We start from the raw sequence: 26,917 nt of genomic DNA, 5'->3' as shown, positions 1-26,917 counted from the left end.
CTTCATGCTGGGAGCCTGACGCGGGACTGGATCCTGGGACTCCAGGATCACACCCTGGGCCAAAGGCAGGCCCTAAACTGCTGAGCTACCCAGGGATCCCCAAGCTTATTTTAATAAGAAAAATATATAGAACCTTACGTCCAACAATTAGAGAATACATTTTCTTCTAGGACTTTGGAATATTTATAAAAAATGGACCATCCAATTGGCTGTAAAGTAAATCTTAACAATTTAGGAATTGCTGTCTTATAGGCCATGTTCTTTGACCAGAATGCAATTAAATTATAGATTATTAATAAAAAGGCAAAAGTTCACATAAATTTGGAGATTTAAAGATTTCTAAGTAATTTATGGGTCAAGAAGAAATCATAGTGGAAACTTTAAAATGCTTAAAAGTGAGCAGTACATAAAATACTACTTACCAAAACTTTTGTAAAACAGCAAAAACAGTAATGCAAAGAAAATATGTTGTCTTGGGGTTCCTGAGTAGCTCAGTCAGTTAAGTGTCTTGTCTGACTCTTGATTTTGGCTCAGGTCATAATCTTAGGTCCCGGGATCAAACCCTGCATCGGGCTCTGCGCTCAGTGAGGAGTCTGCTTCAGGATTCTCTCTCCCTCTGCCACTCCCGTTGCTCACTCACATGCAGTTTCTTTGTAAAATAAATAAGGAAATCTTTAAAAAAAAAATGTTGTCTTAAATATATTAAAACAGAATGATAAAAATTAATGTGCTAAGAAAAAGGCCTAGTTCTTTCTGTGAACTTGTTACAGAACTTGAATAACCAAACCTGAAAAGTTTAATAATAACACTAAAAGTTACAGGCGTATTTCCCTCACGAATATAGATGCAAAGATTAGCAGACTGAATATAGCAGTCTGTAAGTTTATTTTAGGAATAAAAGGGTGGCTTAACATTAGCAAATCTTTTTTTTTTTTTTAACGTTAGAAAATCTTAAAGATGTTGGTTCACCACAGTAATGAGGTAAAGGAGAAAAAGTCATATGAATATTTCAGTAGATGCAGAAAGATTATTTAAAGTCAGTGCTTGCTCATGATTAAAAACAAAGCACATAGCAAACTGGAAAGACCTAATATTAGCTACTTAAGAGACACCTATAATAACTTAAGTCTGAATGATAACAAGTTAGAAACTTTTTTTTTTTTTTTTTTTACAAAATGAAGAACAAGACAAGGATGCCCACTCTCACTACATCTACTTAACATCATGCTTTAGGTCCTAGCCACTAAAGAAAAAAAAAGAATAAGAAATAAAAGGCATACAGATTGGAAAAAAAGAAACAAAGCTACCATTTTATTTGATGCTATATAACAAACCACCCCAAAACAGTGCCTTAAAACCATAGCAGTCATTTTTCATCAGTGCAAAATTGGGGGTTAATTGGACTCAGGAGATTCTTGCTCAGGGTCTTGCATGCAGTTATAGTTCAGATGATAGCCGAGGCCTTCTCACTCGGTTATGGGCTGTCAGCTGGAACACCTACATAGGGCATGACCATGTGACCTGGACTTCTTGCAAAGAGTAGCTGGGTTTTAGGAGTGAGTGTCCTGAAGGAGCCATCTGGGAACTGAAATGCCTTGTACCACCTAAATTTAGAAGTCTCATCATTCCATCACATTCTTTTCATTAGTGGCCATTCAGGTTCTAGGAGAGGAGATTGATGCTCCACCATTAGATGGAAGAATTATCAAAGAATTGTGGACATGTTTTAAAACCATCACTATTTACTTCATAATCCAGAAAATGTACAGACAAGTCAAAGAATTATGAAGAAACATTTTGGTAGTCTCAGAATAAGAAGACAAAAGACCTTTGAATTATTAAAACAGACCTTTATACATGACAGGCATCTGTCATCTTTCTTAGTAATCAAATTTAGATAAAAGCTGTTGTATAATAGTAATCAGAACATGTATAGATATAACTTAAATTTTATAGTAACTCTTATGTAAATATTTGCTAACATTCTCCCTTATCCCATCTAAGCTTTAAAAATAAAGACCAAATGCACTTCACATTTTCAAACCATTCTATTGTCAACTTTTTTGCTTAAAGGTTTTCTCATTATATGTTAGGACTTTGACCTTTGGTTCTCTTTTTAATTTTGTTATGTTTTTAATCTTCAATTTTTATCCATTCTAAATCAAAGATATTTTAATAGTTTATTTCTACAGATCATTGATGCACTGGAGTGGATCCAAGAAATAAGAATTAGAATTCTTGGAGCACCTGGGTGGCTCAGTGGTTGAGCATCTGACTTTGGCTCAGGTTGGGGTCCCTGGGGTCGAGTCCCTCATTGGGCTCCCCTCAGGGAGCATACTTCTCCCTCTGCCTATGTCTCTGCCTCACTCTGTATGTCTCATGAATAAGTAAATAAAATCTTTAAAAAACACAATTCATAGTGAAGAAGCTAGAATTGATTAGATGGGGAAAGAAAACTTATACTGAACAACATGATAGCTGACTTCAGATATCTGAAATTCATACGGTAAGGGATGTGTTGTCCTCTGTTAAGCTTGAACAATAGAACTGCAGTTCATGAATGGATAACACTGTTGGTGAATTTCAGGTCACCAGCTTTTTGACCTATAGAACGTTGGTTAATTATTTTTGAAATACCTCTTGTATGCTTTACTTCTTGCCCCATTCCTTGTCTCTTCCTCACTTTCTTCATCCATTTACCTTTTTCTCATCTTACACTGTTGATTCCTTAACAGGTGCCGCCTTTTTTTATTTAATTTTTATTTATTTATTTATTTATTTTAAAGATTTTATTTATTCATGAGAGAGAGAGAGAGAGAGAAGCAGGCTCTGTGCACAGAGCCCGACATGGGACTTGATCATGGGTCTCCAGGATCATGCCCTGGGCCAAAGGTGGTGCTAAAACTGCTGGGTCACTGGGACTGCCCCCCCCTTTTTTAAACTGGACTACCTGCCCCCCCAGTAAAGTTTTGTTGAGTCTTCAAGACATAGGTGTCACTCCTCTGAGAGGCACTCGCTAGAAGTTACTAGTTTGTTTCTATAGCACTTTATTTCTATACTTAGGCACTAATCTTACTGCCTTATAATTTAATTTATTACATATACTCTGTAGAGGAGTGACTTTCATTCAACAAGGGTATTTACCATTCCCTAAGAGACATTTTGGAAATTTGTGGGGGCTTTTTTCTTCTAGTGTATTTCTACTCAACTATTTATATATATTAAACTAGATATTATCTTATTGTAAACTATTTTCCATTTATTTTGTTATATATTTCAGCTAGGGCATTATTGATATTTAAAAAATTATATATAGTTCCTGTTACCTCTAATAGTAGGATAGTAAAGGAAGTATTAAAGACTTCATTAAGCCTCTCCTCTCTCCTCTGAATAATTAAGCCTAAAAGCCCTTGGAATTGGGGACCAGCATGTGGAAGGCATGTAGATAAGAGGAGGGCATGTTTGAAGAATGGAGGAAAGGCGGAGTGAACCCTGTGATGTTAGACTAGAATTACTGTATCAGTGTATGAACTCATGGTTTTCAGTGAATATGGATATACAGATACATAGAAATGTATGTGTGCTTATATTTCCTAGCCCTGACTCCTGAGAAGCCTTGGGAATAATGACACCTTCTTAGTATTGGGCATGCCTAGCTTTTCATATCTAAATTTCATTCTCCACTTAGAGGAAACAGGGCTCCTTGAAGAAATTACTGATTCCAGGGGTGGGGCAGGGAGAGTATAAGAGTAGCCTGGAATATCTTGTAGTCCCAGAAGGTAAGGTTGATCAAGAAATGATGAGGCTATGTCAAAAAGGACACAGAAACCATCTTGAAAGCTCATGCTCCAAATCTGGTGTTGATTTGAACATTTGAAATTAATAATAGTTATAACCTACTGAATAAAATAGGAATCCATGAATTTGCACTAGTATAAAGAAATATGAATAAATACATGGGGAGAAAGGAAAGATCTACCTTAGGTTGGCAAGTAATAAATGTTGAAATAGATGGTAAACTCAGTGGGTAAAATGCTGATGAGGAACAGAAGATTTACATAGTCTTAAAAAACCCTTACATAAAATAGTTATTAATACAAGAGGAGAATAGTAGCTGTGCAGAGAAGTTTGGCAGAATAAACGAATAATCAGGACCAATAATGAAATACATCACATTGAAATCCTGAACTGCCCCATAGAATGCGGTGAGTATACAGCATCACACTGCTGAACTTGCCAGAGTATACAACATGTACTCCTTCTTGAGGAATATCAGACAACTCAAATGGATTGATACTCTGTAATCTTTAAAGAGTTATAAAACTCTTCCCAGGGAAGACTGATGAATGGTTCTAGGTTGGAGACCAAAGACATGTGACATCTAAACCTGTTATGTGTTCGGGGCACCTGAGTGGCTCAGCCTTGGTTTTGTCCCAGGTCATGATCTCAGGATTGTGAGATCAAGCTGGATCAGGCTCTGCACTCTGCACAGAGTCTGCTTGGGGTTCTTTCTTCTCCTTCCTCCTCTGCCCCTCCCCCAATGTGAGCACACTTGTGTGCTCTCATGCATGCTCTCTCTCAATAAATAAAATCTTTAAAAAAATGTAACATGTGATCCTGTATTGGATCCTTTTATTTAAAAGGCATTATTAGGACATTTGGGGAAACTTGAATAGGGTCTGAATTAGTAAAGTATCACTTAATTTTATGATTTTGATGGCTATACTGTGGTAAGTAGATTGAGTCCTTTGTAGAAAATACACAGAAAAATATTCAGGGGTATTATATCATGTTTGTAACTTGCTCTCATGATTTAGGGGAAAAAAATCTTTGTGTTTTTCTTGGCATTTTTCTGTAAGTTTCGAAATTATTTCGGTTTAAAATTTTTAAAAGATTATTTAAAGGGTGGGGGATATTCTAGTAAATACATGAAGGCAAGAAAAGGAAATAAAAGGTAAACAGAATTGAAAGGAAGAAATAAAACTCTTTGCAGAAAGTCTAAGCATGATAGTCTACATAGAAAATCATAAAGAATCTACCAGAAAAATCTCCTGGAACTAATAAGTGAGTTAAACCAGGTTGCTGTATATAAGATCACCATGCAAAAATTAATTATCTTTATTTAATTACTATCAATAGACACATGGAAACCAAGATTTAAAATACAAAGTCACACACACAAAAAAATAAATAAAAAATAAAAATAAATAAAATACAAAGTCATTTAGGGGCACCTGGGTGGCACAGTCAGCTCAGGCCATGATCTGAGGGTTGTGAGATGGAGCCCTGTGTCAGGCTCCATGCTCAGTGTGGAGTCTGGTGAAATTCTCTCTCTCCTCTCCGCCCTTCCCACTCATGTCCTTTTTTTCTTTTTCATTAAAAAAAAAAGTCATTTACAGTTGCTCTTAAGAAATGAAATATTTTGAAATAAATCTAATAAAACATGTATAGGACCCACATGTTGAAAACAACAAGACACTGATAAGGGAAACCAAATAAATGGGGAAACATACCATGTTCATGGATTGGAAATCTTAACATAGTACAGATATCATAGTACAGTTCTCCCCAAATTTTTGTAGGTTTAACACAATTCCTATCATAATCTCAGGAAGATTTATTTATAGATACAGACAAGCTTCCTCTTAAATGTGTGATGTACTAAAATAAAATAACTTTATAAAAGGTGAGAAGGAATCACTCTGATTTTTAAGACTTATTGTATAACTATGGTATCAAGATGATGTGGTATCGGCAGATGGATAGAAACACAAATTGGTAAAACTAGAGAATGCCTGGGTGGTTCAGCGGTTGAGTGTCTGCCTTCGGCTTGGTGTGATCCCAGGTCCTGGGATTGAGGCCCGCATTGGACTCCCTGTAAGGAGCCTGCTTCTCCCTCTTCCTAGGTTTCTGCCTCTCTCTTTCTCTGTCTCTGTTTCTCATGAATAAATAAATAAACCTTAAAAAAAAAAAACTAGAACAGAGAACCTAGAAATGGCCTCATGTATATATGGTGAACTGATTTTTGATAGAGGTGCAGAGCAATTTAATGGCAGAAGGATGATCTTTTCAGCAGTCAGTACTGGAGCAATTGGACCTCCACAGTCCAAAAAAAAAAAAAAAAAAAAAAAAGCTCAACCTAAACATATAAATATATAAAAAAAAACAAAAAATTTTTTAAAAAATTTAAGACAGAAAATTCAGGACCTAAGGTTAGATAAGAGTTCTTAATGTGATGCCAAAAGCATAGTCTACGAAAGAAAAAAATCAATGAATTGGAGTAAACCAGAATTAAAAGCCTTTGCTCTGCTAAAGACCTTGCTAGGATATTGAGGATGAAAAGACAAGGACAGACTGGGGGAAGATATTTATAAACCACAAAGAATTTGTACCTAGAATATATACAGGACTCTTAAAATTCAAGAGTAAAAGGCTAAACTATAAAACCAAAAAAAGTACAGTTAGGAAATGGGCAAAAGATTATGAACACAGATGGCAGGTAATCATGTAAGCATATGAAAGACATCATTAACTGTTAGGGAACTATCATTAACCATTAGGGAAATGAAAATTAAAACCATGTTGGTTTTAACCATGTTATATACCCACTGGAACAGCAAAAATAATGAGGCTACAATATTCCAAGGATACAGAAACTAGGTCTCATATAAGGCTAGTGAGGACATAAAATGTGTGGCCACTGTGGAAAATTGTTTGACAGTTTCTTGAAAAACTAAACGTATCTTATATAACTCAGCCATTGTGCTCCTGGGCATTTATTCCAGAGAATTGCAACCTTCTGTCCATACAGAAGTGCATTTCCTGAATGTGTATAGCAGCTTTGTTTGTAATAGCTCCAAATTGGCAACAGCCCAAATGCCCATCAACAGGTAAGTGGTTAGCAAACTGGTTTATTCATACCTTGGCATACTACTCTGCAGTAAAAAGAAGTGAGCTATTGATAACATGCAACAAGTTGGGTGGATCTCAGAGGACTCATGCTGAGTCAAAAAATCTAATCTCAAAGGTTACATATTGTATGATTCCATTTTTACAGCATTCTTGAAATGATAAAATTATAGAGATGAAGAATAGATTAATGGGTTAGGAACAGGGTTAGGGGAGAGTGTGACTATAGGGGTTGCACAGAGGATCTTTGTGGTAATGGAACAGGACTGTATCTTGATTGTGGTGGTGGTTTCACAGTCCCCACATGTGATAAAATGGCATAGAACTATACACACCCACACAAATGGATGCTTGTAAAACAGGAAACTGGAGTACAGTGTAGGTTTTACCAGCATCTTTCCAGGTTTCTGAATTTGATGCCTTGATTTAGGTACTGGGCAAAGGTACTGTGCTAAGCAGTGGGAATACATGGTGAGCATGACAGGGCCCTGGCTGCAGATGGCTGAAAACATAGGTGCACCAAGGCTGAGTGGATCAAAATCTTGCCATAACGGTAGCCTTCTAACAGATGGCCCCTGCTGTAGCCACAGCTCATCACTTGGGCAGCTCTGCTGTAGAGTACTTACTTACACTGGGGACTAGAGAGAGGAGCACAGTGTGCAGGGAGGGTACTAAATGTCCCAGGGAAACATGGCACATCTTCCAGGACCATTGATTATACTCAGAATGTGGGGAGGGAAGGTGTGGTTACCTATATATTAAAATACAGATGCATAATGAAGTAGAATTTTTAAGTTCCTATACATTTTTTCTTTTTTAAAGATTTTATTTATTTATTCATGAGAGACAGAGAGAGAGAGGCAGAGACATAGGCAGAGGGAGGAGAAGCAGACTCCATGCAGGGAGCCCAATATGAGACTCAATTCCGAACCACGGGATCACACCCCAAGCTGAAGGCAGGCGCTCAACCTGAGCCACTGAGCCACCCAGACGTCCCAAGTTCCTATAAATTTTTAAGATGAAACAGGAGTTTTCAAGGAGTCTTACTTGGATGCTAATAATGTTTCTCAAGTAGTAGGTTGCTCTTTTCTGTATAAATCACAGCTGTGTCTGTGGTCACATTAGTTGGTAGATCCAGGACAGACATCAGAATCTACATCTTTAGGCCCCCTTAGCCTTCTCACCCATTTTCTTTCATTAGTTCCAGATAGGTCTACTGAGAAGTTCTGGAGGTGTCTGAGCTTGTTCTTTTTGTTGAATTAGGTCACTCTTCAAGTCAGCTAACATAATCTCCTCTCCTCTGTTGGTTTCAGAATGGTTTATTTTATTTTATTTTTTTAAAGATTTTATTTATTCATGAGAGACACAGAGAGAGGCAGAGACACAGGCAGAGGGAGAAGCAGGTGCCCTGCAAGGAGCTGGATGTGGGACTCGATCCCAGGACCCTGAGATCACCCCCTGAGCCGAAGGCAGACACTCAACCACTGAGCCCCCCAGGCATCCCCTCAGAATGGTTTAATAGTGATTTGTCATTCTAACAAAATTCTATCATATTTTGATAATTTGAATATGAAAATTTTCTGGAATTTGTTGTCTAAACAATGCTTGAACAGTTGCCAACCTAAGTTTTTATTTTTTTTATTTTTTTTTTATTTTTTTTTAAATTTTTATTTATGATAGTCACATAGAGAGAGAGAGAGAGAGAGAGAGAGAGAGAGAGAGAGGCAGAGGGAGGAGAAGCAGGCTCCATGCACCGGGAGCCCGACATGGGATTCGATCCTGGGTCTCCAGGATCACGCCCTGGGCCAAAGGCAGGCGCCAAACCGCTGCGCCACCCAGGGATCCCATTTTTTTTTATTTTTTTACCTAAGTTGTTTAGAACACTCTTCTAGGTAAACACTTAAGGTGAAAGTACAAACTTTTTCTCTCAGTCAAGTTTATAAAGTTAGACAAATGAATCAGTACAGATTTTCTTGATTCTCTGAACCTAAATTGCAGCCTGCTTCTCTTCCCTTTGTTTCTGGGCTCAAGCTCTATTATCTGTGTCCCTCAGATATCTTAGGTGCATACCCACCTTAAGGTATTTACTCTGTGCTTGGAAAGGTCTTAACCAAAATATTCACATGATTGACCTCCCCAAGTCTTTGCTTAAATGTCACTGTCTCAGTGAGGCCCACCCTGCCTACCCTATTTAGAATTGCCTCACTCCCTAGCATGACTCGGCTTTTTTTCCCCATAGCATTTGTTACTGTGTAACATTTATTTAGTTGTTTTACTTATTGCTATCTCCCTTTCTGAGAAGGTAAGGTTCACAAGGGTATGGGTAGGTCCTAAACGCCTAGAGCCGTCCTTGAATATAGAAGGAATTTAATAAATATTTGGTCTACGTTGTTTCCATGGTGTCCCATGGACTTTTGGATGTTAAGGAAAGTACTTTCCCCCCCCCCCACTCCCTCTACCCCCCTACCCCCCTCCCCCGTTTTAGGCTCTATCTCTCCTTAAAGGAGAGATCTGACTTTCGAAGAAAATAGTGAGACACTTACTGATAATTAAATTTAGTATGTCTTATTTTATACAAAGTATCAAAGAGGAAGATGTCCATGTTCCATAGTACATTAATAGATTTTATACTTTTTTAAGATATTTCCCAGGTGTTCTTTTCTTTGCAGAGACTCTTTGGGCTAAAGATCTGTTTTCAATTTGGAGATGTGTGGAAGACAGATTTAATCAATTAATATTGTGTATCAAGTTTAGGAACTTGAAATCTTGGTGGATTGAAAGAGATTGAAGTCACAGATGGTCAACCTATTGTTTGAAGAAGAACCTACTCGGTGTTTCTTGAACAATGCGTACTTGGTTAGCAAGTTGGTGATGTTGTGCACCCACGATGTGCTTCACTGTAACTGTCTCCATTCCTGCCACTGTTTGGTTCTGTACTCATCTCTAGATTGAACTGTTAATGCATCAGTGCATTGTCTTCCTTCTTCCTCCAGCTGGTAGTTATTTTCTTGAAATCAGATGTGCTTCTGTCAGTCCTTTAAAGAGCTTCATTGAGATAGCCTTAACATGTTTTGGGACCTCTTCAGCCTTTTTGAATTTGCCAGTCCTTCATGATATTCCTTTTTACTCCTTTTTGTGTGTATGCTCCTTCTTCATCTGTGTAGTGAAGCCTGCTTATCTCACTCAGCTTCCTCAGGTATCAGTTGGTCAGCTTTCTTCCTACAACACATAGTCTAATAAAGATGACACTAGGAATTACTACTTAATAGAACTTTTTCCTGGGACACCTGGGTGGCTCACCTGTTGAGTGTCTGCCATCAGCTCAGGATGTGATCCCAGTTCGGGGAATCGAGCCCCACGTCAGGCGGGCTCCCTGCTAGGAGCCTGCTTCTCTCTCTGCCTATGTCTCCGCCTCTCTCTTTCTCTCTCTCTCTCTCTCTCATGAATAAATAAATAGCATCTTTTTTAAAAATAGAACTTTTTCCTTTTTTTTAATTTCAATTTTTTAAAAAATAGGCTCCCCACAGAGTATGGAGCCCAATCCAATGCAGGGCTTTAACTCATGACTCTGATATCAAGACCTGAGCCAAGATCAAGAGTTGGTCACCTCACCAACTGAGCTGCCTGGGCACCCCTAGAAAGTTTTCTTTTAAAAAGCTTTAAACAAATTATGTGTTATCTTTATGTCACTTGCCTGGCTCCTAAAATATATTATTTGAATGAAAATTGTATATAAAGTTGTTGAAGAATATAAATGTAAAGAACGGATCTTCATGGTGGTAGCCTCAGAGAGGCTATTTAGAGCAGATTAAGTCCTAGTCTGGATCTTCATGGAATTGAGCTTTGTGTTGCAGAGATGAAGACAGTAATCATACCTGATGGAAAGAACGGTGTGAAAGGTGATTCCAAAAAGAATTTAGGATGTGTGCAAAGGAGTAAAGTAACCAACCTGGACATATCAGAGATAATGTAGTGTGGAAAATAGTCTCCTCAATCGTACAAACCTAGTTTAAATCTCCTCTTGTGCTTCTCTAGTGTGTGTATGGTAATGACTTGATTCCCCAAGTGTCAGTAAAATGAGCATGATAATGTCAACTTTATAAGGTTGTGAGGATTGAGAGCGGAAATGTAGTAGGATGTGTCATATAGTACCTGACAAATCGTAGGTGCTAAATCCTATATGGTGGTCATAGTTGGTTATGTCATCAGTAAAGAAACTATTCATCAAATCAAGTTTTATTTTCAGAAGAAACAATTAAAATGTTAATTCTCTGTGTGTACTAAAGTATGTGATTCTTCATTAATATGGTAGTGCTTTTACGGTGACTTGGATTTTAGTTCTAGCTTTGCTTTTTGACTTATTTCTTGATTCGAGAGAGAAAAATAACGATATTTATGTCTCAAGTATTTAATTTGTAGAGTCAAGGAGGATAAACATGTCTATGAAATGCTTTGCATTCTTGCAGGGAGGAAACATGGAAATATAGGCATCAGTATTTGAAAACTTACAGTTTTCCCCTGGTTGAGACAGAAGAATGAAAGGGGAAAGTCTTTCAGTGCTGTATTACTTACTAATGGAGCTAGTCTTCTTCCCCAGTTGATTATAATGATTATCTCTACCATGGTATAACCTATGGAGGATAGTTATGATGAGTGTGAATCCTTTTTCCTGTTTGACTCACCTTCCAAAAGGAGATCTTTTTTACAATAATGATGAAAGGTGAATCAGTGAAGGGGGTAAGGGATGTTAAAAAAAAAAAAGACTTTTTATGACATTGTTGAAAGAGGAAGCTAATCTGTATTGTCAGCTCAGGCCACAGCTAGAGCGTCATTTCTTGACAGATGAAACCATTTCTCAGAAAACATACTGTTTGAGGGTGGGAGGTGAAGGGAATCTTCATCAGAAGTTTGCTCAAATTTTATCCAATTTATAAGCTACAATTCTATTGGATATTGTATTTCTTCATTCAATTGGTGGCAAGAATTAAGAACAGATAGGATATGTAGTGTAAATTTCCTTCAGGGGAGCAGTTTGATACATTAAAAATATATAGATACATATTCTTGATAGCTGAGCTTTTGGTGTTATTGGATGTTATTAGACATTGAAAAATAAGATTTCCTGTGAAGCATGGTTTGATTGCTTTTCGTTATCTCATGCAATGTAGTTTGAACGGTCTTCATTTTTCTCCCTTTGCTGGATTTTTTGAAAAATAAGAAAGAGGAAGATAACTATATACTTACTTAATGATGATAAGGTACTGTGGGCTTTGAGTTTTATTATTTAGAGCCAAAGGACTCAATGTGATAATCTCATTTCAGAGGTTTCTGGACAGAATAAACTCTGGGAGAGGAGAAAGCATTTAACTTTCTGGTGTTTTCATTTTTGCTTTTTGTACTAATTCAGAAGTCAGAAGTTTGGTTTGGAATGAACATTTAGTAGATTTTGGGCTGACTGATAGTAACAGGGCAGAGAAAGGGGACATTTGACTCCCAGGGGACCTGTGAGGGGACCTGTGTCCACGGTCACACTTTAAACCATACATGAAGTGATTCTTAATTGGAGAAGAAGCATTGTCTGTTATCTTTGCTAGAGAATATAAATCATAGTCATAATTTTTCATAAAAAGGCTTTGATAGTTTCACTTCCTGAAATGTACTGTATAGTTATTATCTTTGTAGATAATTTGAACGTGATATGTTTTACTTAACACTAGAAACTCTTACTTTTCCTTCAGAATCAGTTAAATAACTTTAAAGTTTTTATTAATCTATTATAGAGCAGACGAATTAAAATAAATTTCTAATAATGTAGGTGAATTTGAGAGTTTTGTTTTTAATTACTCCTGAGGAGAAAATATAGATTCAACCAACATTTGTAGCCAGTTCTAAATAGTTAGTTTTCCCAAGGATTACCTTCTTTTTTTAGTCTTAATCTGCTAGCAAAATTTTTTTAAAAAATTTATTTTTTCCTGAAAAAATTCATGTTCCTTTGCTTTTGTTGACTATATAAGTAAATGTTATAGGGAAGCAGAGGCCAGACTCTGCAGAACTCTGGATGTCTTTCAGGTAGCACCCTGTTCCCCTTTGGTCAGACCACTGGGCTCCAGGAAATATATCTGTTGTTTTACCATTGTATAATTCGGTATTTTCAATGTATTAAAGTGACAGATGATGTAGATTTTAAAGGTAGGGAAAACAACTGAATTCTAGTTCAAGGTCCTGAGGGCAATGTGTCAAACACTCTTAAAAACAAACTGCCGAAGGTCTTTCTCTGGGCTTGATTTTTCCATAACTCTGGATGGCAACCTGCAAGATAACTCAATTCCCAGGTTCCTGCAGAGGAACCTTCCCAATTTTTATGGATTCTTGTTTCTTTGGCCAAATTGCTTTTTTCACTTGTGCAAGAGATATGATTAACCTTTGGGGTTTGTGTTCTTTCTGTGATTACAATATGAGGAAACACATCCCTTTGGTATTATATTCTAGTGAAACTAGAATTTTATGGGTAGTAAAAGCATACATTCTCCTGATAAATCAGTGTTTTCTAGGAGATATATGGTCTTTGTTTTGCTAATTGGATAGCTGACCTTTTTACCATCTCACATAATTTAACAGTTAAAAGGTGATTAAACTGTTAAAAAAAAAAGTGACTTTAAAAAAAAAAAGTGCTTGCTGACATCATCTTTCCGAGAACACTAGTATAAGTGATTTACTATAACAAGATCTTAGTTTTTCCTGTTGGCAAATGACATGTAATATTTACAGAGGTCTTGAGTTCAGGCCAGCACATACATCTCAGATAAATTGATGTGTGAAACTGTAGCCATTTAGCATTTTCTTTCATACAGAGATAATGTAAACAGTTTTTTGTTTTAGTTTAAAAGTGGAGAGAGAAAGGATATTTAGTGTAAATTTCCTTCGGGGAGCAGTTTGATTGAATGTATCCTCCAAAATTAAACATCAAACATGTTTGGTTTAAAATTCAGTTACATTCTTCAGATGGTTGCATATTTAGGATACTAAGCCAGTGTTAACTCTGTTATGATGCACATACCTTCTCTTCCTGAGAAAACTCCTCCTTTGCCACCAAAATGATATAAGGTCAAGTTTTGTAGTCTACATATTTAAATCAGCATAAATTCTAAATCTATGAGACTTTTACTTTTTTCCCCCTAAAGCATGGTTTTTAATAGCTCCATCAAGGTGTAATACATCTTTCATATATACTGTAATTTGCCTTCTGTTGGACATATTGGAGATTTGTGTTATTTCCTCTTGTGTCTGTTACTGTTAATCCCTGTGCTATGTCTGGCTGTATGTGTTGGTTTCATTCACAAAAATGGAAACCTTGGATTTTAAAGGATTTACACCTGTTATTCTAAACCAGGCATATGAAAATTCTCTTATAGTTTCATCTAGTGCTTGCTAAGGGGCTAGACATGGCCTCGGCAGCACTGGGCATTATTTAAAAAAAAAAATCTGCCAAAAATTTTTTAATTAAAAAAAGTTTTCATTTTAATTTGCATTTCTTTGATTAATAGTGAGATTAAACAAATGTTTTTCACATTTGTAAGTCCTTTGTGTATTCTCTTTGTTCACTTTTTAAAATGGGGTTCCCTGCCATTTCTTACTGATTTGTAGGTACTCTTCATATCTTAGTGCTTTGGTTGTATATGCTGCAAATATGTTTTAATTTTGAGGCTTCTCTTTTTTAAATTGATATATATTGGACATATATTAGTTTCAGGTGTGCAATAGTAGTGACTCAACATTTATATACATTCTGAAATGCTCACCACAATAAGTGTAATTAGGTCTGTCACCATAGAAAGTTACTACAATGTTATTGACTATATTCCCTGTGCTGTACTTTTCATCCAGGGGCTGGCTGACTTAAAACTCTTGTAACTCTTAATTCCCTTCACCTATTTTCCTCACCTCCCCACCTTCCTCCTCTCTGACAACCACTGGTTTTGTTTTTTTTTTTTTTGTTTTTTTTTTTAAATTTTTTTTTTTTGATTTTTTATTTATTTATGATAGTCACAGAGAGAGAGAGAGGCAGAGACACAGGCAGAGGGAGAAGCAGGCTCCATGCACCGGAAGCCCGATGTGGGATTCGATCCCGGGTCTCCAGGATCGTGCCCTGGGCCAGAGGCAGGCGCCAAACCGCTGCGCCACCCAGGGATCCCCCAACCACTGGTTTTGTTCTCTGTTTATGAGTTTGTTTCAGTTTCTTGTTTGTTTTGTTTTTTTAGATTCCATGTATAAGTGAAGTCATATGGTCTTTTTTTTTTTTTCTTAACCTGTTTATTTTAATTGGTATAATACCCTCCAGGTCATCCATGTTGTTGCAGATGGTGACATTTTTACTTTTAAAAGGTAGAAATATAATTAATTTATAAAAAAAAAAAAAAAAAAAAAAAGGTAGAAATATGGGGTACCTCGATGGCTCAGTCATTAAGTGTCTGCTCTCTGCCTTTGGCTCAGGTTATGATCCCAGAGGTCCCTGGATCAAGCCCCACATTGGGCTCTCTGCTCAGTAAGGAGTCTGCTTCTCTCTCTCCCTCTCCCTCTGCCCCAACCCCAGCCTCCACTGTCTTAAATAAATAAATAAAATCTTTTAAAAAAATTAAAAGGTAGAAATATATCTAAAATAGACATTTGTCTATTGTGTTATAATACAATCTAAGTAATAGAAGCATCTTTAGTTGTCTTATAAAGAATTAGAATATTCCAGGGCATGGCTGTTTGAATCAGTAGAGCATACAACTCTTAATCTTGAGTTTGTGAGTTCAAGCCCCATGTTAGGCATGGAGCCTAGTTAAAAATAAAGAAAAAGAATTACAATATTCCATCTGCATTTAAATATTTTTAAATCTTAATTTAAATATAGTTAAGTACTCAAAATTACTTAAATATAGTTGAATGCAGATTGGTTGAGGAATGAAGAAAATGAACTGTAGTTACCATGGGAATCTAGTCTCATCTATTTGAGGCCAGTTTTTTTTTTTTTTTTTTTTTTTTTTGTAGATAGACTTATCAGTTCTTAGGCACCAAGACTCTAAATGATCTTTTTACTTTTAGGAAGATAGGTGCTTTATTCCTTTTACTATGTTTTACTCTTTGGTCAGTTTTTCTAGTTATAGTAGCTATCGTATTACAAACAAAAGCATTTCTAATACCACAGTAACAAACAAAAAGATTTCATTTTTATACTTACTTCAAAAAGAAAAAGAATAATTTAGGATTTGACTCAACTCTCTAATGGTGCTAATTTATTTTTCTTTGTTTTGTTCTATCATTCTATAAATACCTAGAACATTAATATTAAAGTAAAAAAGAAATGGGAATTTTTAAATGACAATTATGGTTTATCATTCTCTGTTTCAGATGATCACAGTCGTGTTAAACTGCAAAATGCTGAAAATGATTATATTAATGCCAGTTTAGTTGACATAGAAGAGGCGCAGAGGAGTTACATCTTAACACAGGCAAGTGATGTGATGTGAAACAAATGCCTTGACAGTGCGATTATTATGGTTGGTCTGCTTTGAAACATAGTTAAAGTATGTCTTTACTTCTTTTGGAAATGAAATGCTATTTCAGTTTTTTCTGTTGTTACATGGTAAAATGTAGACCTTTTGATGTTTTATATGGTTTTGCAGGTTTGTATGTGAACATGAAATTAAAGTTATTTTTAAAAAGGAAAAATTTTTAATGAATGTCATAGGCCACTTCTTTTAAGGCAAATTATCTTCTTGCTTTATATTGATACAAGGCATTTGTTAATGCTTTGTTAAGTTCTCTTCACATAATCTGTATCATAATCAGAGGCTCTTTGAAAGCACTTCTCTGGCATATATTTTCAGAGAGTATGAACATCCCTTTGATGGTGGTGTCTGACATTTGTTCAGAACAAGGGTGGTAAGACCAGGTGCCCAGAATACTGTCTGGGAGACCATCAAGTGTGATGGTTCCTTGTGAAATTCTGCTTGCATGGTACACTGGCTATACACATAGTTGAGCACTACTGTTCTTTTGTTTTTTGATAATAGAAATTATTTTGGTTTGTCCACACCAGCTACCCTTTATCAAATCAGAGACTTAGTGAACAGTGCTTTTATATCCCCTGGTGAATGATTTTTAAATTCAAAATATAAGTTGTAGGGCACTTGGGTGGCCAGTGGTTGAGCGTCTGCCTTCGGCTCAGGGCATGATACCAGGGTCCTGGGATGGAGTTCTACATCGGACTCCCTGCAGGGAGCCTGCTTCTCCCTCTGCCTATGTCTTTGCCTCTCTCTCTGTGTCTCTCATGAATAAATAAATAAAATCTGCAAAAAATAAAGGTAGATAGTATACCTATGAAAAGATACTCAATTTTTCTAGTCCCTAGAAATATAAATTTAAACCAGTGATCAATTACAGCTTTTCACCAGTCAAAATAGTGGAGAATTAAATATTTATAAAACTTAGTGGTTAAATGTGTACAGATATAATGATATATGAGAGTGTTTATTGCAACTTAATTTTAATAGTACAAGGCCAGAAATAATAGTATAGAAATAATCTGTGAGGGACTGGCTAAATAAATTCTACATATACCATTAATATTGGTTATTTTAAGAATTAGGAATAAGTAGACTTTAATTTGCCATTTTCTGCCTTTTTTGTAATATTTGGAGGTTTTCTTACAAACATTCATGACATTTTTAATAAATTCATTTATAGAATTTCAATTTACTTTGTACCTGAAAAAACTATAATGTTCAAGAATAGAAAAGAATAATTACTCTAAGTCACTTACCATACTTCTTTCTTCTTTTTCTCTCCTTTTTTCCCAGTCTTGTTTATTGGTTCTTCTTTCTCATTGTAGTCCCAAATTTTGTAGGTGATTTTCAGGATTCTGATTTAGGAATTTTTTCCCCCTTTTTCATTCTACACTTGAGACTTCAGCTCTCTGGCACCGTATGTTCAACCCTAATATCTTAAGGAAATATAGATGTTGGATTCACAGTATCTATGCCCAAATTCCAGTCCAACTACTTTATTGGATGTTCATTCATCTGACGAAGATTTATTGACTACCTACTGTCTGGTAGGCATTGTTTAAATAAAACAGTGGAGCATCTGGGTAGCTCAGTCAGTTAAGTATTCAAATCTTGATTTCAGCTCAGGTCATGATCTCAGGGTTGTGAGATCGAGCTCCAAGTCAGACTCCATACTAGGCATGGAATCTGCTAGGGATTCTCTCTCCCTCTCCAGCTGCCCCTCCTTCCCTTAAATTTTAAAAAAAATTAGACATTAAATAAACACTGTTGTTATGAACTTCACATTGTAGTGGGAAATAAAATTAATAACAGCAATTTTGTAACATTCTATACTTTATATGTTTTGTATAATTTAAGGCTCAGCATAACTCTCTTATAAACGTTGTTATCACCCTGGTTTTATGCATGAGGAATTATCTAAAGAGACCAGGAACATTAAATGACTTTACCAAATCCATTTAAGTGAGTTGAAGCCAGAATTTGAAGCCCCATTGGCTCCATTGGTCATGCCCTAATCATTCAGCTCTGCTACCATAAAACTGCTGTGTGATCTTGGGCAAGCTACCTAACTCCCCAAGTCTATATATACATATCTATGTCTCTATTATAGATGTATACCTATATTATCTGTGAAACAGTGTTGAGTGAAACTCTTATAGTGCCTGGTACTGTGGTAAGCCCTCCATAGATTATTGGTTGTGGCATTTGTTACTGCTTTGTAGTAGTAGTAGTAATAGTAGTAATAATAATCCTCTTATAAAATATTGTAAATCCCGTCATAACAGAAAATACTTACTAATTGTGTTTAAGCATCCTGTCCCTGTTGGGCTGCTCTGTGTGTCCTGATAGAGCCGTATGTATTTAGACCTGGGGGACCCAGAAGGCTGTTTTCAGCTTTTTATTCTTTCCCTATATTTTCCAGGTCCTCACTGGATATTTTTACGCAGATGACTTGTTTACTCACAAATTCTGCATTTTCTACATCTTACTCTCTTTTTCCTTCTTTCTTCTTCTTTTTTTTTTTTTAAACCAAGCCAGCTTGGAATGGACCCTGACTTGATCCCTGTCCTTCCATGATGCTTCCCTATATCAGTGCCGTCCTCATTTTTAAGGCTCCGCTATAGCAGGAAGATCTGATGGCTTACCCTTTACTCTTGTGGCACTTCATATGTTTTAGTTAGTAGGACTTGTAGCACTTAATATGTTTCAGTTAGTAGGACAAGGACTTCTTGCTTCTTAGCAAGCTCTTTGAAGGCCAAGAACATTCTACTAGAGAAAACTAGAGATGCTGAATGTTTATTATAACCTTAGCTGTTCTGATTGTCTTTTGTTACTTATTTTTGTCATATTTTTCCTCTGAATTAAAAAAAATGTATCAGTCCTTGGTATAAATCTCCATTTCGTAGAAAAAAAATTGATAGTATTGCTTGTAGGTGGAAGAGTTGAGAGAGACCCCACCCCCACCCCAGAACCACTGATAGAATGTGTTTTGTGTTTCCAGTATATATACACACTAAGAAGTGACTTCTCTGGTGAATCGTTAGATCCATTTGTTTTTAGACGAAAGAAAAAGCATTCATTTTACAGGAGATTTTCTCATTGCCCTGTTTTACATTTACACTTTGTTTTGTTTTAAAGTAGATCACATAATAGATATATAGAGTGAGGAGAACAGTATCTTCAAACATTTGGTTGTCATTTCTCAGGATTCTGAGTAGATTTCTAGCCTTTTTATAACTTTCTAAGTTATTCAAATAATATTAACGGAGCATCTGCTACACACCAGGGAATACAACTGTCCAAAAGATGCTTTCAGCCTCAAACCATGTGAATCACCGTGTTTGACATTGAAAGCTAAAGTTGGGGATCCCTGGGTGGCGCAGCGGTTTAGTGCCTGCTTTTGGCCCCAGGGAGCGATCCTGGAGACCCGGGATCGAATCCCACGTTCGGCTCCCGGTGCATGGAGCGAAGGCAGCCCTAAACCGCTGAGCCACCCGGGCTGCCCTCAAGTGGATGTAAAGTCATGATTTACTTACTAGGATTTGATACATTGTTCCTAAACTAGAGCATACTTGAAGGAATTTTCCTTGAGCTTTGTTGAATCTCCTTTGTCTTATCTACTTTTTCTTCTCTGTTCTTACAGGGTCCACTTCCTAATACAGGTTGCCATTTCTGGCTCATGGTTTGGCAGCAAAAAACCAAAGCAGTTGTCATGCTAAACCGAATTGTGGAGAAGGAATCGGTGAGTAACACTTAATATTTACAACTTAGTGTACTGCCTGTATCTTTCACTTGTAAATGTTTTCACATTTCTTTTGGGATACTCATTTTTTCTTAAAAGTAGTAGTATATCATTTTCCTTCTTGCCTTAACTATTTAAATAATAGTTGTATACCACTACCCTTCCAAGATGTAAATATAATGAAACAAATATTGACCAATAGTGACATAGATCTTTGGAATCCTTAGGCTTTATTAGAATTTTTATAATTTATTATTATCAAAATCTCAAAGAGTTTGTAAAAGATTAAAGTGACTGGTTTTTGTTAACCTATATGAAGTTTTATTGGCTCTTAGTCATAAGACAGTAAGTATGGAAATGTATGAGTTTATTGAAACCTGAAGTACAATTTAAACTCAGTGCTAATTAGTTAAGTCTTAACTTTTGTAGCTTTAGATTCTTTTACTGTCAGTGAAGCAAATTGGAAAGTATTGTCAGCCTAAGATCTTCTTCAGATTCCTGATTCTTACTTTTTCTAAATTCACAGTTGGTGGCTTTCAATGGTGGTGCAAGTTATTCTACTCTGTTTCTAATCTGAAGTGGCACCCACATACCAGGATGTCTAGCAGTGTTAGCATAGTTATTTACAGTGGCTTTTTTATGGCTTCCAATATGACTTAAAAATTAAGTGATGATATTTGAACAGTTTGAGCAGTATTGCAAACTAGATGATTTAGAAGATTCATCTCTCTTTCTGGAGTATAATTACTATATTAATACGATAAGACTGCCACTGGAAATTAGAAATCATATTTATGGTGGGTTGGCTCTAGATGCTTAATAAGATTCAGATTTAATTATTTTCAGAAAGCTACTACATGGGTGATATTGCTTTGTTTATGAAGAGGCCCATAATGTCTGATTATCTTTCTTTTTATGGTGTTAGCAGCCTTTGCTGGTCTTAGTTCTTCAATTAGTTAAGGGTTACAAAATAGTGGTATTCCAATTTTATCATTCCTTCTTAAATTTTTGTTGGAATACTTCTATAGAAAGAAACTTTGAGCACCTGGAGGCACAGTTGGTTAAGCATCTGACTCTTGTTTGGGCTCATGCACTGTGATCTCAGGGTCGTGAGATCTAGCCCCACGTTGAGCTCCACGCTCAGTCTCTTTCTCTCTCCTTCTCCCTTCTGTCCTTCCCCACCCCATGAGGGTGTATGCACATACTTTCTCTCTTTCTCTCTCAAATAAATCTTAAAAAAAAAAAAGAAAAGAAACTTCCCTTCTAGTTAGTTGGCCACTTTTATATAGAAAAAGCAATTTTCAAAATAAGTTGATTCCATAGTGTCCTCAACAGGTGACCAATTAGATTTTTTTTTTGGGGGGGGGTGTGAGTCAGGGGAAGGGGGAGATGAATTATTATGAACTCATAGATATTTATTATTTATTTTTTTAAAGAATTGATTGATTTGACAGAGCACACAAGTAGGGGAAGCAGGAGAGGGAGAAGCAGGCTCCCCACTGAGCAGGGAGCCTGATGTGGGGCTCGATCCCTGGACTCTTGGGTCATGACCTGAGCCGAAGGCAGATGCTTAACCTACTGAGCCACCAAGTGCCCTGAACTCATAGGTTTAAACATATTTGATGCACTGCACTTCAGTGCAGTTATTATCCATCTTAGTAGTTCAATTACTTCTCTGTTGCCTAGCAGGAATCTCTTCAAGTTGGGCTCTGAGTCAGAAACCTAAGAGACAAAACCAAAGAGTCTTTAATAATTTTCTTACTCTCTGAAATGACTAATTGTTGCAGGCTCATCTTAATCTCTTCATAGAATCAGACATTTCTCTAAGGAGCCTTAGTGTTCTTACAATGGGCAGTGGTATTTCACAATGACAATAAAAATAGTGATGTTTACTGCTGCTGGGTTGATCATTATTTTTAGAGCTTTTTGGTGAACAGAGCGAAAGAAAAAATGGTGTGTTACTTAACATATTTCAAGGGCTCATACTGATACTTCCGATTCAAATTTAGGACTGCTTAACCCTTTCTACCTTCTATCTTTTGCCTCCTTTTTCCATATCATGAATCCTGCTTCTCAAAGATGCTACGGATAAAGAATATCTTATAATGACTCATTTACTTTGTCCCATATTACACACAAATAATACTCATAATAAGAGTATGAACTCACCAAAACAATTACTGAAAAAGTTTTAAGTTTAGTTTTTCTCATCTCTTTCTGTTTTTATGTTGTATTTTACCTGCATTGTCAGAGTATATAAAATACTATATAATCTCTCTCTTATATCCCTTTAAAAAATCTTAGTTCTACATGTAAGCATATATTTAATTTTCCTTGCTAGTCTTGTTGATGTCTCTCCAGTTGTTCTGTATAAGCTCATTCTGTAGTGGATCCTAAGAAAGGACTCATGGGTCTTACAGTTCCTGATTTCCTACCTGTCGATGAAAGTTTAATCTGCTCTCTTAATGCTTAAAAATCATTTTGGCAGGATATAAAATCTTGGCTCACATTTGCTTTTCTTTGAGCAACTTAAATACATTACTCCATTTCCTTCTGGCATTAGAGATTACTGACAAAGTCCATTGGACATCTGATTTTATTTCCTTTAGAAGTCATATGTTCTTTTTATTTAGGTTACCCAAAGGCTTTTTTTTTTCTTCAAATCCTACTAATTTTACCAAAATATATCTTAGTGTTGGTTATTCTGGGTCAGTTTTTCCAGGTGTGTAGTATGCTTTCAGTTGTGATTTTTTAAAGAAAAAACATATTGATTATACTTGTTAGTGGTTACTGTTTGCTTGCTTTGGTGTTCCTCTTTGGGTCCCTATTATACGTGTTAGATTTTCTTTGCTTATTTCTTTTAAGTTCTGTCTGTCTCTCTACTTCTCTTTTTTTATTAAAAATGTTTCTTTTCCTCTTCTTTCTTTCCTGAGACATTATCTGCTGCATTATTCAGTCTCTTTTCCTCTCAGTTTAGTCTTCATTTCTGAATGACGTATTCTTTGATTCCTAATTTTTTTTCTGTCTCATATCACCTCCTTTCTGAGTTGTTCTCATTCTCATTTATGCTCTTTCACGTCTTGTATCATATTTAAAATGTCTTTTAGCACATTTGGAAATATCAGCTCATAGTAATTATTTGTTGGAGATATTGTTGCTGTTTGTGATTTGGAAAAAGAAGAAATGACCGTATTTTATAAGGATATTTTTGTGGTGTTTTTTTTTTCCTAATGAAGTGGCTCTTTATCTTACCTTAACATAGTTCACTGGCCTCATAATTTGGCTTTTGGGAAGATGCTTTTATTGTCACAAATAGAAATTCCATATCAGTTCTGCCAAAATGTACCAAATCTAGTTAAAGAGGGCTTTTCTTCTTTCTCCTCTTTTTTTAAAAAAGATGTTATTTATTTATTTATTTATTTATTAAGGAGAGAAGGGCAGAGGGAAAAAGATAAAGAGACAAGCAGGCTGATTGGGGAGCCTGATTCTGGTCTCGATCCCAGGACCCTGAGATCATGACCTGAGCTGAAGACAGATGCTTAACTGACTGAGCCACCCAGGTGCCCCAAAGGGGGCTTTATTCACTTCCCTGACTTAATTTTAGTAAGTGAATATAAAATGTTTTTTCTGGATAAGTAATATTTGGTAGCAGATTCATAGTATTTGTAGAAAATACTTGTAAAATAAAGCCTTTCAGTACTGTTTGAAGAAAAGATTCTTACAAGAGTTAGACAGTTTTAGAAATATAAAGTGAATACCAGTATGATGTTGAGGTACAGGTTATCATGCTTCAGAAATGACAAATTTACTTTTATGGACATATCTCTTTGTGGTTTTTCTATTTTTTTATTTTTTTATTTTATTTTTTAAAGATTTTTATTAGTCATGAGAGAGAGAGAGATTGGCAGAGACACAGGCAGAGGGAGAAGCAGGCTCCGTGCATGGAACCTGATGTGGGACTCGATCCCGGGACTCCAGGATCACGCCCTGGGCTGAAGGCAGGTGCCAAACTACTGAGCCACCCAGGGATCTTCCAGTTTATGGCTTTTTTAGTATAAATAATAGGAACATTTTATAAACCTGCCTTGATAAATGTCAATCTTATTAAAATACATTAAGTAAAAAAATACATTAAGCATCAAATATAGTGTAATTGTTCATAGATTTATAATGCGTGTGTGTGTGACTTCCTTTCCTAGCTTTTTAGGGTTTCATAATGTCTATGAACTAATATATATATATATATATATATTCTTAAATTTAGGTTAAATGTGCACAGTACTGGCCAACAAAAGACGATCCAGAGATGCTGTTTAAAGAAACAGGATTCAGTGTGAAGTTCTTGTCAGAAGATGTGAAGTCATATTATACAGTACATCTACTGCAGTTAGAAAATATCAATGTAAGACCTTTCATGCCTAAAAGATTGGACTTTATATACTGATTTTCAGAATTATTTTTTGCCATTATATTTGAAGTTTGGGGTTGCATACACATTTCATAGTATCTATAATAGTATATAATCATAACCATTGTGTTTACACTGTGTTTCTTATATGTAGTAGCTAGCTCTCTGAAGACTCTTGAGAAAACTTAGAAACTAAGGATTTTAAAGTTCAGGTTGATATATAAGGATTGAAGATAATTTATTAAAATTAGTTGGGGATTAAGGGAGAGAACTTTACAAGCAGGTCAACCTGGATTCAAATCCCAGCTCTCCTGTTAAGTAGAAAAGTCCTTGGGACTTGTTCCTCAGCATCCCTCATTATTTCCTCATCTGTAAAGCAGAGATTGTAATACTGTTGTGGAGATCAAATGAAGATATGTATGCAAAGCACCTGATGTAGTTACGAGTACCTGATTGTACTTAAGAGAGTGCCAGGCTGTTCAAGGAAATAACTTGTTAATTCAGATGATTCACCGCAGAGAAATTTGTCCTTACTGAATTGGGGGAAATGGTGAAATTAATGTAGCATATGGTCTCAAGAATACTTACTTGGGTCTTTCCAGAAATATAAGAATTGTTCCTTATTTCTTTGTTGAGATACATGTACATGGTGGATTGTGAACCTGCTCTTGTCGAGTTGGGGATGAAGACCTTTCTTTCCCTTCCAGCACCTCCCTGTTTTGTCTTGTGTTGTAATCAGGATAACTGGAAAATGTCAAATGACAGTGATTCCGGGTTGCTCTTAGGAAATAAGAAAATGTTTGTCAAAAAATGATTTCAGCAATGTATCTGGTCTGTACAATGAGATACTTTTAGTTAACCATTAACTGAATTAAATGATTAACATGGACTCATTGACCAACAAGTTTTATAGAGAAGGGATATATAAAGTGTGTACACACACACACACACACACACGCACTTTTAGCTATGTAGAAGTACATTTTATGGTTGATCTCTTGGAATGCTTCTGTTGTTGCTGTCTACTCTTCAGTACAGGTGCATATATGCACACAGGGGGCCCAGGCCCAGCTTCTCATCATATCCATAACTAAGCTTTTTATGTGATCCCTTGGGTTATCTAAGAAGTCTCTCGGTTGGGTATTACAAGACTTCAGATTTATTTATAAGTTTCCCTTACTGTAGTTATTTTGCACCAACTATTCCATTTCCTTATGTCTTTTTTTTTTTTTTAAGATTTTATTTATTCACAAGAGACACACAGAGGCAGAGATATAGGCAGAGACAGAAGCAGGCTCTCTGTAGGGAGCCCGATGTGGGACTCGATCCCAGGACCAGGTCATGCCCTTAGCCCAAGGCAGATGCTCAACCACTGAGCCACTCAGGTGTCCCACATTTCCATATCTCTTAAGCTGCCCTGAGATACATCAACAACTTTGATTTTTGTTTAAGATTTTATTTATTCATGAGAGGAAGAGAGACAGAGACATAGGCTAAGGGAGAAGCAGAGAAGCAGGGTCCTCTCAGGGAGCCCAGTGTGGGACTAGATCCTGGATCCTGGGATCATACCCTGAGCCAAAGGCAGACACTCAACCGCTGAGCCACCCAGGTGTCCCTACATCAACAACTTTGTGATACTAGATTGTGCAGTACTTATTCCCAGAAACAGAACTGCTTTCCTTTAAACTTCTCATAGTTCTTCAAATCATCTTCTCATGGTATTTATCCCAGGTACCTCATCTGCTTCTGGCATTAAGACTGATTTGGATGGAGAAGGGCATAGATGTTTTTCCCTGTTTCTGAAACCTATCCTAATTAAGAGTGGATTGTACCTTAATAATAAAATGAAATGACTTTTATATTTTACCATTTTGTAAAGCGCTTTTATATATATGCATCATTTGACCCACAGCCTTCCTCTAATTTGATAAATATTCTTAATATTTCTGTATTTCCTGTATTTTTTTAAACCTAAAATCCACTAGATTATAAATTTTTTTCCTGTAAATAGATTACTCAGCTAATAAGTGACAGGCTGGAACTCAAATCCAGATCTCCTGACTTCTAATGACATGCAGCTAAGTCTTTTGAAAAAAGTGTTAATTGTCCTAGTAAAGGAAGAGTCTGGTTCTGAAGGATCTTTCTGAATTTGAGGCCAGCATGTGAACTGGCCAACCACTGTTTTAGTTGCTAGCAACTCTGTGATTTCTTATTGGCCTGGGTTCAGAGTCCACTATAATTAATAGCAACAATATGTTTACATTCTACCTTACAATCTTTAGTAAGAACTAGGAATATTAGAAGAAC

General features: G+C 36.2%; 1 protein-coding gene across 2 annotated transcripts in view; it reads left to right on the top strand.

The window, feature by feature from the left end:
- Positions 1 to 26,917, top strand: part of PTPN2 (protein tyrosine phosphatase non-receptor type 2) — an 86,071-nt gene that overhangs the window by 32,415 nt on the left and 26,739 nt on the right. For both annotated transcript variants that reach the window (XM_055324231.1, XM_055324230.1), the window contains exons 3-5: positions 16,303 to 16,403; positions 20,104 to 20,202; positions 24,467 to 24,604. In XM_055324231.1, coding sequence (XP_055180206.1) covers positions 16,303 to 16,403; positions 20,104 to 20,202; positions 24,467 to 24,604 — 338 coding nt within the window. The remainder of the gene's footprint in view (positions 1 to 16,302; positions 16,404 to 20,103; positions 20,203 to 24,466; positions 24,605 to 26,917) is intronic.

Source organism: Nyctereutes procyonoides, unplaced genomic scaffold (assembly GCF_905146905.1).
Source record: "Nyctereutes procyonoides isolate TBG_1078 unplaced genomic scaffold, NYPRO_anot_genome, whole genome shotgun sequence".
NCBI classification, from domain to species: Eukaryota; Metazoa; Chordata; class Mammalia; order Carnivora; family Canidae; genus Nyctereutes; species Nyctereutes procyonoides.
This window is presented reverse-complemented; position numbering and strand designations above follow the sequence as displayed.